Source organism: Neophocaena asiaeorientalis, unplaced genomic scaffold (assembly GCF_003031525.2).
Source record: "Neophocaena asiaeorientalis asiaeorientalis breed wild unplaced genomic scaffold, Neophocaena_asiaeorientalis_V1.1 scaffold401, whole genome shotgun sequence".
Classification (NCBI taxonomy): Eukaryota; Metazoa; Chordata; class Mammalia; order Artiodactyla; family Phocoenidae; genus Neophocaena; species Neophocaena asiaeorientalis.
In genome coordinates, this window is record NW_020174937.1 from 562,870 (window position 1) to 578,673 (window position 15,804).

General features: G+C 36.1%; 1 protein-coding gene across 4 annotated transcripts in view; it reads right to left on the reverse strand.

The window, feature by feature from the left end:
- DNAJC13 (DnaJ heat shock protein family (Hsp40) member C13) overlaps positions 1–15,804 on the reverse strand; it is a 118,237-nt gene that overhangs the window by 84,012 nt on the left and 18,421 nt on the right. For all 4 annotated transcript variants that reach the window (XM_024761688.1, XM_024761690.1, XM_024761691.1 and 1 more), the window contains 3 exons: positions 3,882–3,957; positions 2,931–3,080; positions 2,159–2,200 (listed from right to left, as the gene is read on the reverse strand). In XM_024761688.1, the coding sequence (XP_024617456.1) occupies positions 2,159–2,200; positions 2,931–3,080; positions 3,882–3,957 (268 nt within the window). The remainder of the gene's footprint in view (positions 1–2,158; positions 2,201–2,930; positions 3,081–3,881; positions 3,958–15,804) is intronic.

Here is a 15,804-nt window from a genome sequence, read left to right on the forward strand (position 1 = left end):
GAGCTGAGGTCCCTATGCTTCTTTTAACCAAGTTAGATATAGAAAAGAGCTAAGTCACATTTCAGGGTTGTTACAGTATTCAATTTAAACACCATAGGCTTTTCTAATCACACCATTGGAAACTTATCTTTAGAAGTTTGATCTCATTAGCAAGTAAAATTCCATTTAGAGAACATTCCTTTGTAAATTAAAGTACCTAGTATCAGAAATAATTACAATGGTCAACATCCATTTACTACCCAGTTTTACTCTTAAAAAGAAAAAAATGTTTAATTGAGGCTGCTAACTAAAATGATGTGTATAGAATAATTTAAAATAAAGGCAAAATGAGGTAAAGAGAAAATAAGGATAACAAAATGTCAGATGTGTAGTGAACATTCCCTTGTCTACCCAAAAAGACCACAAAGTTTTCTACCCATCAATATGAAGAGGAACGCATGGTCAGTTACATGATTCTTAAGGTAAAAATAAACTGGTTGCTGCTCAAGAGTACAACTATTTCTAATACTAAAATAAGAGAAAAATTCTCTTGCAGGTATTCAGAAAAGACAGTAAGGCATTAGATAATAAACACCTCCGCTAATACCCCAACATTAAACCCAGCAATGAAGTTCATAGGATCATACCACATCAATCCCCTCAGCATTACTGATATATGGCATCATGCACATTATGGTTTCATAAAAGGAATTCTGCTGAAAGACAAAAAGGCCTGCATTAACCCAAGAATATATTTAGAGCCTTGATTCTGAACTAAAGGATGGAGCAGTGCCACACCTTTCCAGCAGAAGTGGGGGTAGAAGGGAGGCCACAAACAGTGGTGCTTTTCCCAACTATGCTCGTTTACATGCCCCATAGCCCACTCGCACAGGATACTCTCCATTCCTCCAGCTGATAATCAACTGTCAAGTAAAGAGATTTGCCAAGGGAAACAAATCATTGTCCTTCAGGACTGTGGAGGCCAAGACAGTCTTGAGAGACCCTGATTTAGAGTACATCCAGGGGCAATGAGAGGCCTGAGGCCAAATTCAACTTATGTAAAATTGCTGTCCTTCAGGCAATCTTCTAGGGATACTGTTTTCACCACAAAATTTTGAAAAGTATTAAGTTGCTGAAGTTAACGGATATAAAAGGAAGCTTATAAACAAAATCTCTAAGTATGCTTCTGGAAGCAGTTGTTTTCTAAACAGATGAGATATACAGAAAACTCACCCACTAACATAAAATAACTATAATAAGCATACCAAATTATGATTTATATAAATCTGATTGTGCCTCATCATGTATAAGAAACAAGCAGCTCACCAAACGCCATTAAGCTATTTTAAATGGCTCCTGGGCAACCAGTCAATTGCTTGAGTTGAGATCAGTGAGGCTTTTGGGACACTAAAACAGGAATAGAACATCTATATACAGGATGAGGGCTTTTAAAAAAAACAGGGGAACAGTGCTGCCAGCATATGAGAGTTCAGATCCTGCCTTCTGCCAGAAGCTAGCGTTCTGGACAGTGCTATGAGTTTACACATTACTCTACATCCCCCCTATTTCAAGGGAGTGAAAAACGTATCAACACCCATTTACCGTCCCCAGAAGACTGATTTAGTTTAAATGCTGCTGTAACATGACCAGAGAAGGCCTGGAAAAGTTAAATTCTAATGAGTAACCATGACTTCCTGAAAGCTGTCAGTGCACCCTGCAAAGCTTCATTATTGGCCAGATCCAGTGCAAGAACATGTAATAAGACAGTTTCAATACATAAACATTCTTAAAACTTTAATACTTCTGAAATAGGAATCTCCTACACCAAACAACTATTGCATGGTCTAACAAGTATTATCAGCAGTGTGAAGCTTCTCTTGCTGTTTTAGAATACTGAATAAAGACTTCGTGAATGAAGCATTGTTTTTCATGCTGAGTTCTAGCTGAAGATTTTTTCCCAACTATCAGCAGTAACAGTCATAAGTCTAATTATTCATATTTGAGTTTCCTGTTAAATTACACTCATCTCTCTATCACATGATATCAGGAGACATTAAAGTTGTTTCATTTTTTTCCCCTTTAACTTTGCCATAAAGGGAACACACAGTTCATGGAATGATTTCTAAAGCACAACATTTGAAATAATAAAGATAGATATTAATAAATGTTAAATACTTGCCCTTCCTGTGATTTTTCCTTCTGAAAAATCAGTTCTAAATCTCTGAAAGAGAAGATATAAGCATAGTTTATAACCACAGATTGGTAAGAAAGACTCACATTTCAATTCAGTACTTTCTATCCAAAGTTAAAATCCCAACTTGGTAACCCTGATATTAAAAAATGTTATTAGGGACATCCCTGGTGGCGCAGTGGTTAAGAATGTGCCTGCCAATGCAGGGGACACAGTTTCGAGCCCTGGTCCAGGATGATCCCACATGCTGCGGAGCAACTAAGCCCGTATGCCACAACTACTGAGCCCACACGCCACAACTACTGAAGCCCGTGCGCCTAAAGCCCGTGTTCCGCAACAAGCCACCACACCGCAGCAAAGAGTAGCCCCCACTCGCCACAACTAGAAAAAGCCTGTGTGCAGCAACAAAGACCCAATGCAGCCAAAATAAATAAATAAATTACAAAAAATGTTATTAAAGTTATAGTTTAAGGATATTCAATAAAGTGTGAAATTTTACTGAAAAACAGGATAGATTAATTAAACGTAAAACTGCTTTGTTCTGTATAATGTATTTAAAAACTATCAAATATAAGGGATTAACCAGCCTGTCAGTAAGAAAAACGTGAAAGTTTCACAGTGTCAAGTTAAGGGTCAATAAGAAAAAAATAAGCATAGTGGGAACAGGGACTCAGAACATTAATATCTGTAGTTTAATGTAACTGTTTCATTAAGAAAAAGAAGAGAGAAATTTAGTTTATTAACATGAAATGGTTCTTACCAATGCTTCTGTAAGAAGTTCTGTTCTGTGCTCTGTAGAAAATTTTAATGTTTCTGACTTTTTTCCACTGCCTTTACGAAATGTGAGGTTGAACTCTGTTCCTTGTCCTTTTCCAACAGGGCTGATGCTGCAAATGTCTCCATAAGGCCACTAACAAAAAGAAAGGAATTCTTTCAACTTGTGCTATACTATGGGGAAATGCAACACTTATTTTTACTACTTTAATTTCACAATCACTGATTAAATGAGAAAATTTTACAAAACAGTACTGAGGTCTAGAAATGGTTTTGTCTTACAATAATTCTATAAAACAAACTTTTAAACGTTTTCAGTCATCAGAGACAATAAAGAAGTCCTATCCGTTTTCCAACTTCAATAATTGATGACATTAATCCAAAACAATTAAAATACATAGATGTGAAAAGAACTGGGGAATAGCATTTTATGATTACCTACAAATGTGTTAAAAACAGCAACAAAAAGAAGAATCTGTAAAACATACCTAATTTAGAATTAAAATAAACTAGAATATATTTATGTTTACTTATCCATATTCATATTAGTCTTGCCTTTATAGATAGTAACCTTACTTCCATTACAAGTATTTTCCAACCACTGCACTTCTGACTTATGTATGCCTGTATTACAGTAACAAGGCTACCTTTAAAATTATAAAGAATTTACAAATTTTACATTAAAAAGACTGCTGTAATCAATAGTAACATATTAAAATGTTATACCCCTTAGAGCCTAGAAATAAGCACACACATGCCCCCTTTATTTATGCTTGGTCCTGAGCACTTAGCATTATATAAGCATATTAATCTTTTTCAGATTTGACACTTCTACCCTAAAGTACTGATTTCAGACAGGGAGTCATGGGTCAGGTTTTAACCTGGCTTTTAAAATTCAAATGGAGTTCAAACACCTAATAGCTTCTAACATAATTACCTGATTTGTTACTTCTAGGGTATTGGGATTATATGTAGTAATCGCATGGGTTCCAACTGAAAAGACACGCTTATACCTACAAAGGAAGTACTTAAGTTTAGTCTTAAATAAAAGAAACATTTTATAACAAAATACATATAACACAAAAGGAACATTTCAATAAATAAATAGAAATGTGTTAACTGATTAATGTGACTAAATATATCTTTGTTTTATATTCTCACATTTTTAATGTTCTGAAATGCTACTGGTATTAAGACCCACCCATCACTCATTTTACTGTGAAACAGTAAGATCCTTAAGTAGAAAAGTAAAACCTATGCAAGCAATCTTGTGCTGTTAGTATACATGAAGTTAGCAAATCACTGCCAGAGGATGCCAAAAGATTCTAAATGGGAAAATTTTATTAAAATAAAAAAGACACTGTACACTACTAATTGTTTCAAAATATCCTTTCGACAAGAACATGATGCAAATGAAGGAAAAGCTATGGCCTACAACTGGTCTGTCACGCTACTATTCTGGAATCTAAATAATTTCTATTTAAGCAACTACCTATTACATTTAAGTGCTGCAATTTTATAAAAGTAGGAAGGCTACATCACAGACAAGCAATTTTCACTTCTCACTTCACTTCCTTCACTTAAAGCAACATATATGAAGGAGAAAAACCATTTGGGTATCAGTAATCCTTTAGAAGAGACAGCAATTCATAATGATAAAAGTGGAAACTGAATTAGAAAAAATTATTTAAAACTGAAGAATTAGCTCTTTGGAAATAAAATAATAAAATAGGTCTAAGAAAATACAAAAACAAAATTAGGAATGAAAGAATTTATAACCATAGACACAGAAGAAAAAAAAATGATGCTAAGTCTGTGCTGATAAATTTGAAAATTACGAATAAATCAATCCCTATATAGAAGAATTTTAAAAAGGTGCAAACAATTACACCCTAAAAAAGTACCAAGGCTCAAACAAGGAGATGAAATCTTAAAGGAACAGGTAAATCCTATGCTTCTTAAATTGTTCCAAGAAACAGACTAAGGACAGCTTCTCAATTCTTTCAGTGATACTAAAATCTGGTAAGTCAATACAAAAAAGAAAAAAAATACACCAATCTATTTTAAAATAAATACTATCAATATGAATCAAATGGCATGTTCAAATAGTAATACACCATGACCAAAGACAGTCATTTTAGGAAAACAGCTGAATATCAAAAGAATGTATTAATTGATAATATTTATTGAAATATTTGTATTTTAATAAGAGATTTTTAAATGATCAAAAATGTATGTTAAACACAATCAGATGCCTTTTTTTTTTTTTTTTTTTTTGGGTTATCATGGTTCTCTTTGTTTTGGCCACCATGGCTCACGGGCCCAGCTGCTCCGCGGCACGTGGGATCCTCCCAGACCGGGGCACGAACCCGCATCCCCTGCATTGGCAGGCAGACTCTCAACCACTGCGCCACCAGGGAAGCCCCCCAGATGTCTTTTTATATGTATGGAAAAGACTGTGCTTTTCTGCTTTAAACTACTAATACAGTAAAAAGGCACCTTAATCCAGCAGCCACTAGCTGACTCAAGGGTCACACACTAGGAGTATTCCCATTAAGATCAAGAGAGCTCTCTTTCACATTTTAATTTCCCTATTATTTCTTCTAATCATAATATTATATAATAAAATGATGAAATTTCCATTTTGGGGAAAAACGATAGATTGTATTAATCTTTCATATTGCTACATTACAAATTTTTCTCCCTAATTTCGTATGTCTAAAGTGGAATGGGAAACTAAAGAATGAGAGCCCTTCCTTTTAACATAAAAACATTCATTTGCTGCTTTCTAAAGTGGGGAGAAGTTGAAGGATTGGTGAAGTGGATGAGGATTTATCTAAACAGATAAAAAGTCTCAAAACTTCAGAAGCTTAATCAATTAATGGGAACAAAGAAAATCTTATTAAAGCAATATTTGCCTCAGAAGATTGCATAATGAAATCAAACGTATGACAGAAATATGAATTCACAAATTCTAACTTTCAGAATCATCTTGAGTCAAACATGCCACTTTTTGTTTTTTTTAATTTTTATTGGAGTATAGTTGATTTACAATGTTGTTAGTTGCAGGTGCACAGCAAAGTGAATCAGTTATACATATACATATATGCATTTTTTTTTTTTTTTTTGCGGTACGCGGGCCTCCCACCGTTGTGGCCTCTACTGTTGCGAAGCACAGACTCCGGATGCGCAAGCCCAGCAGCCATGGCTCACGGGCCCAGCCGCTCCGTGGCACGCGGGATCCTCCCGGACCAGGGCACGAACCCACGTCCCCTGCACTGGCAGGCGGACTCTCAACCACTGCACCACCAGGGAAGCCCTATATCCACTTTTTTAAAGATTCTTTTTCCATATAGGCCATTACAGAGTACTGAGTAGAATTCCCTGTGCTATACAATATGTCCTTATTAGTTATCTATTTTATATATAGTAGCATGTACATGTCAATCCCAATCTTCCAATTTATCCCTCCCCCCCTTAACCCCCGGTAAACATGTTTGTTTTCTACATCTTTGACTCTATTTCTGTTTTGTACATGAGTTCATTTCAAACATGCCAATTTTTATAATCCTGAAATAAAACTACAGAACTTACTTATTTTACTCTGGGAGCAAAAGTGTAAGAATTAAATGCCTGAAATGTTCCAAATGTCAACTAATGTTGTCATATTCAAAATCTTAGAGGATCTCAGTTAAGAAAATATACTTTTCAATTCTATACTAATTTCCTCCACACAACGAAGCCCTTTCTAATTTCTAACATTTTTCTCATGTAACTTTTTCATCCTGATTAGTGCCGTGCAAAAGAACTTTCCAAAATGATGGAAACATTCTGTATCTACACTGTCCAATTAGGTAGCTCTATTGAGCACTTGAAATGTGGCTAATGGGCAATTGAATTTTATATTTTATTTAAACTTAAATAGCCATGCATGTTTAGTGGCTACCATATGGGAGAGAACACAGTCTAGATCCTGCAGCAAAAGGATGCTGGAGTGAGGTGCTCATTAGGCCCAAAGTACTGTCATGACTGGTAAACTCAGAGCTATCTTTCAGATAAATACAGAGCTCTAAAGCCTTCCTAAGAAGAGAGCTGTAAGAAAATTCCCAGAATTCCCTTCCATTCCCCTTTCTTCCCCTTCCTTTCTTCTAAGAGCTCCCCATGCCTCTCTCCTCTAGAATGGCTGCTGGACTACTCTTTAACGTTAGGGCAAATACTTCTAGGTCATTTAAAACCTTTATAAGCAGCCCTAAACCTTCAAAGAGTATCTAAAAAGCCCCTTGGAAATCAGATTTAGAGATTAAAATCTGAATGAGCTCACATGTATGGTATGTTAGTTACACCTGCAATTTAAGGTTTTTCTCTTAAATTTTACTTTCACCAAGTCACTGGTGTCTTAAGTCATAAAGAATAGACAAATACTCTATATATTCAAGGAGGTACATGTCTTCCTTATCTTTGAAACTCTAACTCCTAGCATAGTACCCAGCACTGCATAAAGCCAGGTACTCAATAAATGTTTATCCAATAGCTAAATAGACCAATCCATGCATTCAGATCTATATGACCCATGAGTTTACTATTGCTTTTAAAACACAATATAAATCAGATAGCAATTAACAGCACACCAATTTTTTTCTTCATAACCATTGTGACACCAGGAAAAGACTGTTCATATCTTTAGGAAGAAAATACATTTTATTCATTATCTGTAATGAGAAATTGCCATTTTAATTTTTTAAAAATAATTTTTATTGAAATATAGCTGATTTGCAATTTGCAATCAGCAATAAAGCTGATTTTTGTTTGTTCTTTTGGCTGCATCGGGTCTTCATTGCTGCACGAGGCCTTTCTCTAGTGGAGGCGAGCAGCGACTACTCTTCCTTGTGGTGCGCGGGCTTCTCATTGCAGTGGCTTCTCTTGTTGTGGAGCACGGGCTCTAGGCACGCAGGCTTCAGTTGTTGTGGTGCGCAGGCTCAGTAGTTGTGGTGCGCCAGCTCAGTAGTTGTGGCTCACGGGCTCTAGAGCACAGGCTCAGTAGTTGTGGCACACGGGCTTAGTTGCTCTGCAGCATGTGGGACCTTCCTGAACCAAGGCTCGAACCCGTGTCCCCTGCATTGGCAGGCGGATTCTTAACCACTGCGCCACCTGGGAAGTCTATGAAATTGCCATTTTTAAATCATAATAATTTAATTTGCAGTTCTATGGGTCTGAGATGAATCTCTTGACTAATTCTTAAAAATTATCATACTAAAAACAAGTTCTTATTACAAAATATACAGCTACATAAAATCAACTACAAAAGGAATAAAGACTAAAGTAGACAAAATGAGAAATATGACAGATGATGCCATACACATGATGAAATGTGAAAGCAAACACCTTTGCCCCCAATGAAATTAATATTCATTATTATTAATGAAATTAATATTCATTAGTAAATATATAATATTCAATATATTTACTGCACTTGTTTCCTTTTCTTCAGGAACTAAAGCCACACACATCATTAAATGCCTGTAGGGAGTAGGCATTTCTTCCACTCCTTAAGTTTTCTTAACTCACAGATTTATTCCAATGTGATAGCCTATTAAGAAATGATTTACATTACCCATTAACTATAAGGTTATTTAGAATCAGGAAACTAATGATACTCAAATAAATTACAAAGTATTTGAGACAACTGCTTTCTATGTTGGGGCATTTTGCTCCCATAGCAATCGGTGATAAATAACTGGGTGATAAGAACAAAAGATGTGCTAACAATAGTGCTGATAAGATAAGAAAGATCATCTGACAGCAAAGCAAGACCGCTGAAGCAAAAACTGGGGATGTACTCCAGTTTTGGATCTTGATAAGTGATGTTCAGATTTTTTTAACAGACAGATTAAATTTATATTAACTTACATGAAAACACACTCCTGTATTAATTCCTGCAAATAAAAATGTTATGCTATTCTTAAACTTTCTAGTCCTTATGAATATTGCTTTCTTCTTTGAAACAACTTTTTATATCACGATTTTTTTCCATATGGCAAATTTTTTTGGGGGGGAGAGAAAAAACTAATACATTAGGTCAGATATTGCATATTAAATATTATCATGGATTGATCCAATATTAAATGAGCATAGTGTGCTGGGTTGAATGGTGTGGCAGTGAATAAGAGTCCCTTAAAGACCTGGTTTCCTCTGGGCAGATATTTTGTTTGTTATTTAGTTAACTAATTCAGACATCTGAAATAAACTTCAAAGTAGTAATAGCTAAGATACCTGTCGGTTATTGTATGAAAGTTTATTTCGGATTTGAATTTCTTAACTAGCTTATATCAATTAGGCATGTACAATAGTATCAAGAGAAAGAGATATTACAAAAATATTGGCCACCATCACAATGTCATACCCTTCTGCACAGAAATTCATATTATTCAGTTCTCTCAAAATAGAGAAAATTAAACATTACTTTTTTGTAAGGTATAGAAAAAGCTTTGTGTTTATTATAAAATAATGATTCTCAAATTTCTTGGGATAATAAAACCTTTGTGTGTTACTTTTAAAGTTAAGATCCTCAATCCTTTCAGTGGACAGTCTATGCAACAGGTCTCAAATAAGCCAAACACATCTAATCAGAGTTGGAAGACAGCTTTTATGTTACCTCATCTAGTCCTCATAACATACAGCTCGAACCCTTATAGTACCTTGAGTAAAGTTGGCTACTTTTAGTAGTTGACGACTACCAGTACGAAAGAACCAACTAACCTTCTATTTGTTTTCCAGTACTGCAGATATTGACTATTGTTCCTTAGTTCTAAGCCAATATATACTTCTCCACAAATTTCACCCTCTGGTCCAAGTTCTGCCTTCAGCTTCATATGAAGCATACCTAATTTTTCTGCCAATCAGACTTTCAGTGCAAATTCTTTCCTAGGTTGAACACCTAGGTGCCTCAACCATTTAAAAGTAAGATCTGGGGGCTTCCCTGGTGGAGCGGTGGCTAAGAATCTGCCTGCCAATGCAGCGGACATGGGTTTGAGCCCTGGCCAGGGAAGATCCCACATGCCGCGGGGTGCCGTGCGCCACAACTACTGAGCCTGTGCTCTAGAGCCCGCAAGCCACTACTGAGCCCGTGTGCCACAACTACTGAAGCCCGCGTGCCTAGAGCCTGTGCTCCACAACAAGAAAAGCCACCACAATGAGAAGCCCACGCACAGCAACAAAGAGTAGCCCCTGCTGGCCGCAACTAGAGAAAGCCTGCGTGCAGCAACAAAGACCCAACACAGCCAAAAATAAAATAAAATAAACAAAAAGATTTGGACACCAATTTCTAGGAGCCTTTAGGATTCTCAAAGAATCTAGAGTTTTTCCTTTTATTATTAAAAGCTTGAGAATCTAGTTACTTGAACTAAATTTTAGTCCATCAGATAACGTAACTAGGGATAACTGAAGTGCAAGTTTTCTCAAAGAGTTAAGAGATCAATGGTAAGCACTCTGACAGTTAAGCCCATCAGCTCTGGAGTCACACTGCCTGGGTTCAAATACTGCCTAAACTGTTCACTTACTGTGTATCCTCTGATAACTTGCTTAACCTCTCTAAGCTTCAGTTTCCGCATCTGAAAGATGTGGATAATATGCATACTTAGCTCATGATGTGAGAATTAAATAATCCATGTAAAGTGCTTGTCACTTAGTGTTTATAATCAATATATGTTATTCTTATTGCTCTTATTCTGTTGACTGAATAACGGGGGGGAGGGTTCAACACTCCCCTAGTCACTGAACTAATTATTATCACTATCATTATGTTTCAAGTATCCATGACTGCTGAATTCATATTTAAAATATAGAACAAAATTAATTGATCATTCATCTCATTATATTACCGGGATACTCCATTCTGGTCAAACTCCACTTGAAAGATGAGTTTCACCTGAGAGGGCTCATTTACATTAGAAGTTGTATTCCTCAGAAAAGAGAAAAAAGAAATGTATAGGAAACATTCTGCAGTAACTCAGTGAGAAAATGTCCCACTTCTAATTAAAGGGCATCCCATGAAATGTAGTATTTTTTTTTTTTTTGCGGTACGCAGGCCTCTCACTGTTGTGGCCTCTCCCGTTGCGGAGCACAGGCTCCGGACGCACAGGCTCAGCGGCCATGGCTCACAGGCCCAGCCGCTCCGCAGCATGTAGGATCTTCCCAGACCGGGGCACGAACCCGTGTCTCCTGCATCGGTAGGTGGACTCTCAACCACTGCGCCACCAGGGAAGCCCGAAACGTAGTATTTTAAGGACTTATTTTCTGTGATGCAGGGTCCATATTTTTTCCAGCTCAGATGGAGCTTTCTTTTAAACAGGCTTTTTTAGAGCAGTTTTAGGTTCACAATAATATTAAGCAGAAGGTCCAAAGATTCCCAGTATACTCCCTGTTCACACCCATGCACAGCCTCCCCCGTTATCAACAAGCCCCACCATAGTGATACATTTGTTAAAACTGGTGAACCTACACTGACACATCATTATCCAACAAAATCTACAGTTTACATTAGAGTTCACTCTTGGTGCCTTACATTCTATGGTTTGGACCAAAGTATAATGACATGTATCCACCATTACAGTAACATAGAGTAGTTTCACTGTCCTAAAAATCCTCTGAACTCTGCCTATTCATCCTTTCCTCCCTGCTAAACCTTGAAAGCCATGATCTTTCTACTGTCTCCAAAGTTTTGCCTTTTCCACAATGTCATATACTGCAGTTGGAATCATACAGCACATGGCCTTTTCAGACAGGCTTCCTTTATTTAATATTATTATGCATTTAAATTTCCTCCATGTCTTTTCATGACTTGATGGTTCATTTTTTTTAGTGCTGAATAATATTCATTGTCTGCATGTACTACAATTTACTCATTCACCTACTGAAAGACATCTTGGTTGTTTTCAAGTTTCGGTAATCATGAAAAAAGCTGCTATCAACATCTTTGTGCAGGTTTCTGTGTGGGCATAAGTTTTCAACTCCTTTGGGTAAACTGAGTGTAACTGCTGGATCATACGGTAAGAGAACGTTGAGTGTTGTAAGAAACCACCAAACTATTTTCCAAAGCGGCTATACCATTTTGTATTTCCACCAGCAATAAATGTGAGTTCCTGTTGCTTCACATCCTCACCAGCATTTGGAGTTGTCAGTGTTCTGGATTTTGGCCATTCTAATAGATGTATAGTGGTATCTCTACATTTGCATGCATTTCTCTGAATTATTTGCCATCTGTATATTTTCTTTCCTTTTTTTTTTTTGGCTGCACCACACAGCATGTGGGATCTTAGTTCCCCGACCAGGGATCAAACCCGCGCCCCCTGCAGCGGAAGTGTGAAGTCCTAACCACTGGACCGCCAGGGAATTTCCTGAATATTTTCTTTGGTGAGGTCTCTGTTAAGATCTTCGGCTCATTTTTTAATCAAGTTGTTTGTCTTCTTATTGTTGAGTTTTAAGGATTCTTTGTATAACAGTGCTTTATAAAATATGTCTTTTGCAAATATTTTCTCCCAGCTTGTCTTTACATTCTCTTGATAGTGTCTTTCACAAAGCAGAAATTTTCAACTTTAATGCAGTCCAACTTATCAATTCATTTTTTTCATGGCTAATGTATTTGGTGTTGCATCTAAAAAGTCATCACCAAACCCAAGGTCATCTAGATTTTCTCCCATGTTATCTTCTTGGAATTTTATAATTTTACATTTCACACTTAGGTCTGTGATCCATTTTGAGTTAATTTTGTGAAGGATGTAGAATCCATGCCTAGATTCATTTTGTTGCATGTGGATGTCCAGGTGTTCAAGTATCATTTGTTGGAAAGACTCTTTGCTCCTAAAACTAGCTTTTAATAGAGCATTGTGTGTAAAATATAAAATTCCTAGCAGATGTGATCCTATTTGCATTTGAAAGATATTCAAATACCAGACTGCTTGATAATAAGCACAAAGAGATGTACAAAGAAAACACAAAGAGAATTCAGGATGGACGTATGTGAGGTTTAGAGGCTGGCAGGGTCAAGGACTAAAATTAACAAAGCAGGGGAAAAAAACCCCAGGTTTCCTAGAGTTATCAGAGTTGGTGAGATGTGTAAATGCCAGGCAGCCAAAGAGAAGAGTCTCTCTTCTCTTGTAGGACTCTATTCCTACATTATAAGAAAGGTATGAGAAATTCACTAGCTTCCCTTTCCCTCAACTCTTCTCTCAATTTCCTGTATCTAGTCATTACACAGGCTGTCTATGAATGTAGTGGGCAACTGCCAATGAATTTCATAGACTGATTATGATATATCCCAATGTACTGCAGTTAAAATCCTGTTCAGATACTAAAATGCTACTTTTAAATTCAGAGCATTTGCTACAACTAATGTATGCAAATATTAAAGTGATCCACAGGTAGATTTTACATGTAATTTCCATCCAGAAAAAAATTAAGCATCTAATTTTCAACATTACTGTGAAGTTTTCCATAGTGAATCTGCATTTCTGCTTTAACTGAAATGTATGCATCTTCCTTCCTATCAGAAATGACTTGCCAGGTCAAAAAGGAAACTTTGTTCTTTCATGAAAGAAAAGTGCTTTTTACCACTGAAATCTCCTCCCCCTTCCTGCTCCTTCCAGACAAAGATATAATTTAACTGTGTACTTTACAAGTGGGAAAATGACAAACACAGCATTTCTGCTAGCCAAGGGGTGAAGAGACCTTAATCATTAAAAACATGAGTAGCGGCTGCAATGTAAACATATGAAAACTATTACAAAGGTAAAATGAAATAGGTCACATGAATATCCCCAAGGGAAATATCTGGAAAGGTTATCTTTAATTTAGGTATATTAAGATAAAGAAAAATATTTGTCCATCTTTACTGTCACTATCAATAACATTTTCTAAAATGTTGGAATCTCTTAAAACTGAGGCCCTAAAACCCCAAAATCACACACAAAATTTGTTGCATATAGATTTGTTGCTAGAGAGAGGGTTCAAATAGCAACTCTGAAACAACAGAAAATTTTTAATATTGACCATTTACTTTTTTCATAAGACCAATGAGAAATACTTAGATTAGAATTGGCTACATAAAATAGGTAATATAATAAAAGATTCAGTGCCACATAATAATGTATATAACCTAATGAAATGATTCATTATCTGGAAAATGTAGTACCTTTCAAGAAGAAGTTAAAAGTTTCAAGGTGTGTACACTGAAAGCAAAATACTGTTGAAAGAAATTTTAAAAGATTTCAATGTTAAGACATCCTATGTTTGTGGATCAGAAGACTTAACATTCTTAAGGTGGCGATACTCCCCTAATTGATCTGCAGATTCAATGCAATCCGTATCAAAATTCCAGTTGCGTTTTTTGTAAAATTGACTACTGACTTTAAGGTTCATTTGGAAATGCAAGAGACCCAGAAAAGGCAACATAATTTGAAAATAAACAAAGTTGGAACCTGAAACTTTCTAGTTTTGAAACCTAGTACAAAGCTACAGTAATTAAGACAATATGGTTCTGGGAATTCCCTGGCAGTCCAGTGGTTAGGACTCGGCGCTTTCACTGCCATGGGCCCAGGTTTGATCCCTGGTCAGGGGAACTAAAACCCCGCAAGCCGTGTGGCACGGCCCAAAAAAAAAAAAAAAAAAAAGATAATATGGTTCTGCCATAACGGTAGGCAAGGCATATAGATCAATGGAATAGAACTGAGAATTCAGGAATAAACTTTTATGGTCAATTGATTTTTGACAAGGTTGTCAAAACAGTTCAATGGGGAAAGAATAGTTTTTTCAACAAATGGTGCTGGGATAACTAGATATCCACATGCAAAAGAATAAAGCTGGATCCCTACTTCCCACTGCACACAAAAATTAACCCAAAATCAAAATTATAAAACTCTTAGAAGAAAACATAGGAATAAATCTTTAAGACCTTGGATTAGGTAATGGCTTCTTAGATGTGACACCAAAAGCACAAATGGCAATAGAAAAAAATAGATTGGATTCATCAAAATTTCATCAAAATTAAAACCTTTGTGCTTCAAAGCATACCATCAAGAAAGTGAAAAGACAACCCACTGAGCAGGAGGGTTGCAAATCAAACCTCTGTAAGGAAGTTGTATTCATAATACATAAAGAACTTATGCAACTCAACAACAGAAGAATAAACAACTCAATTAAAAGCTGGGTAAATGATCTGAATAGACATTTCATGAAATATACAAAAAATGGCCAATAAGCACATGAAAAGATACTCAACATCTTAGTTATTAGGGAAATGCAAACCAAAACCACAATGAGATACCACTTCATATGCACTAGGATGGCTAAAATGAAAAGAAAGACAATAACAAGTGTTGTTAAGGATGTGGAGAAATGGAATCCTCATACATTGATGAGAGGATTATAAAATGCTGCAGCCACTTTGGAAAACAGTTTGGCTATTCCTCAAAAAGTTAAACATAGAGTTACCATATAATTCTATGTAACTCCATATACTGGGTTGGCCAAAAAGTTCGTTTGGGTGTTTGGTAAGATGTTATGGAAAAACCCCAATGAACTCTGGCCAACCCAATACCATCAATTCCACTCCTAGGTATATAGCCAAGAGAACTGGAATTATAGATTCAACCAAAAACTTGTATGTGTTATAGTAGCACTATTCTATTCATAATAGTAAAAATGTAGAAACACTATAAGTGTCCATCAACAGATGAATGGATAAACAAAATGTGGCAATATCCATACAATAGATTTGGCAATAAAAAGAAATGAAGTACTAACACATGCTACAACATGGATAAACCTTGAAAACATGCTAAGTGAAAGAAGATAGTCAGAAAAGATCA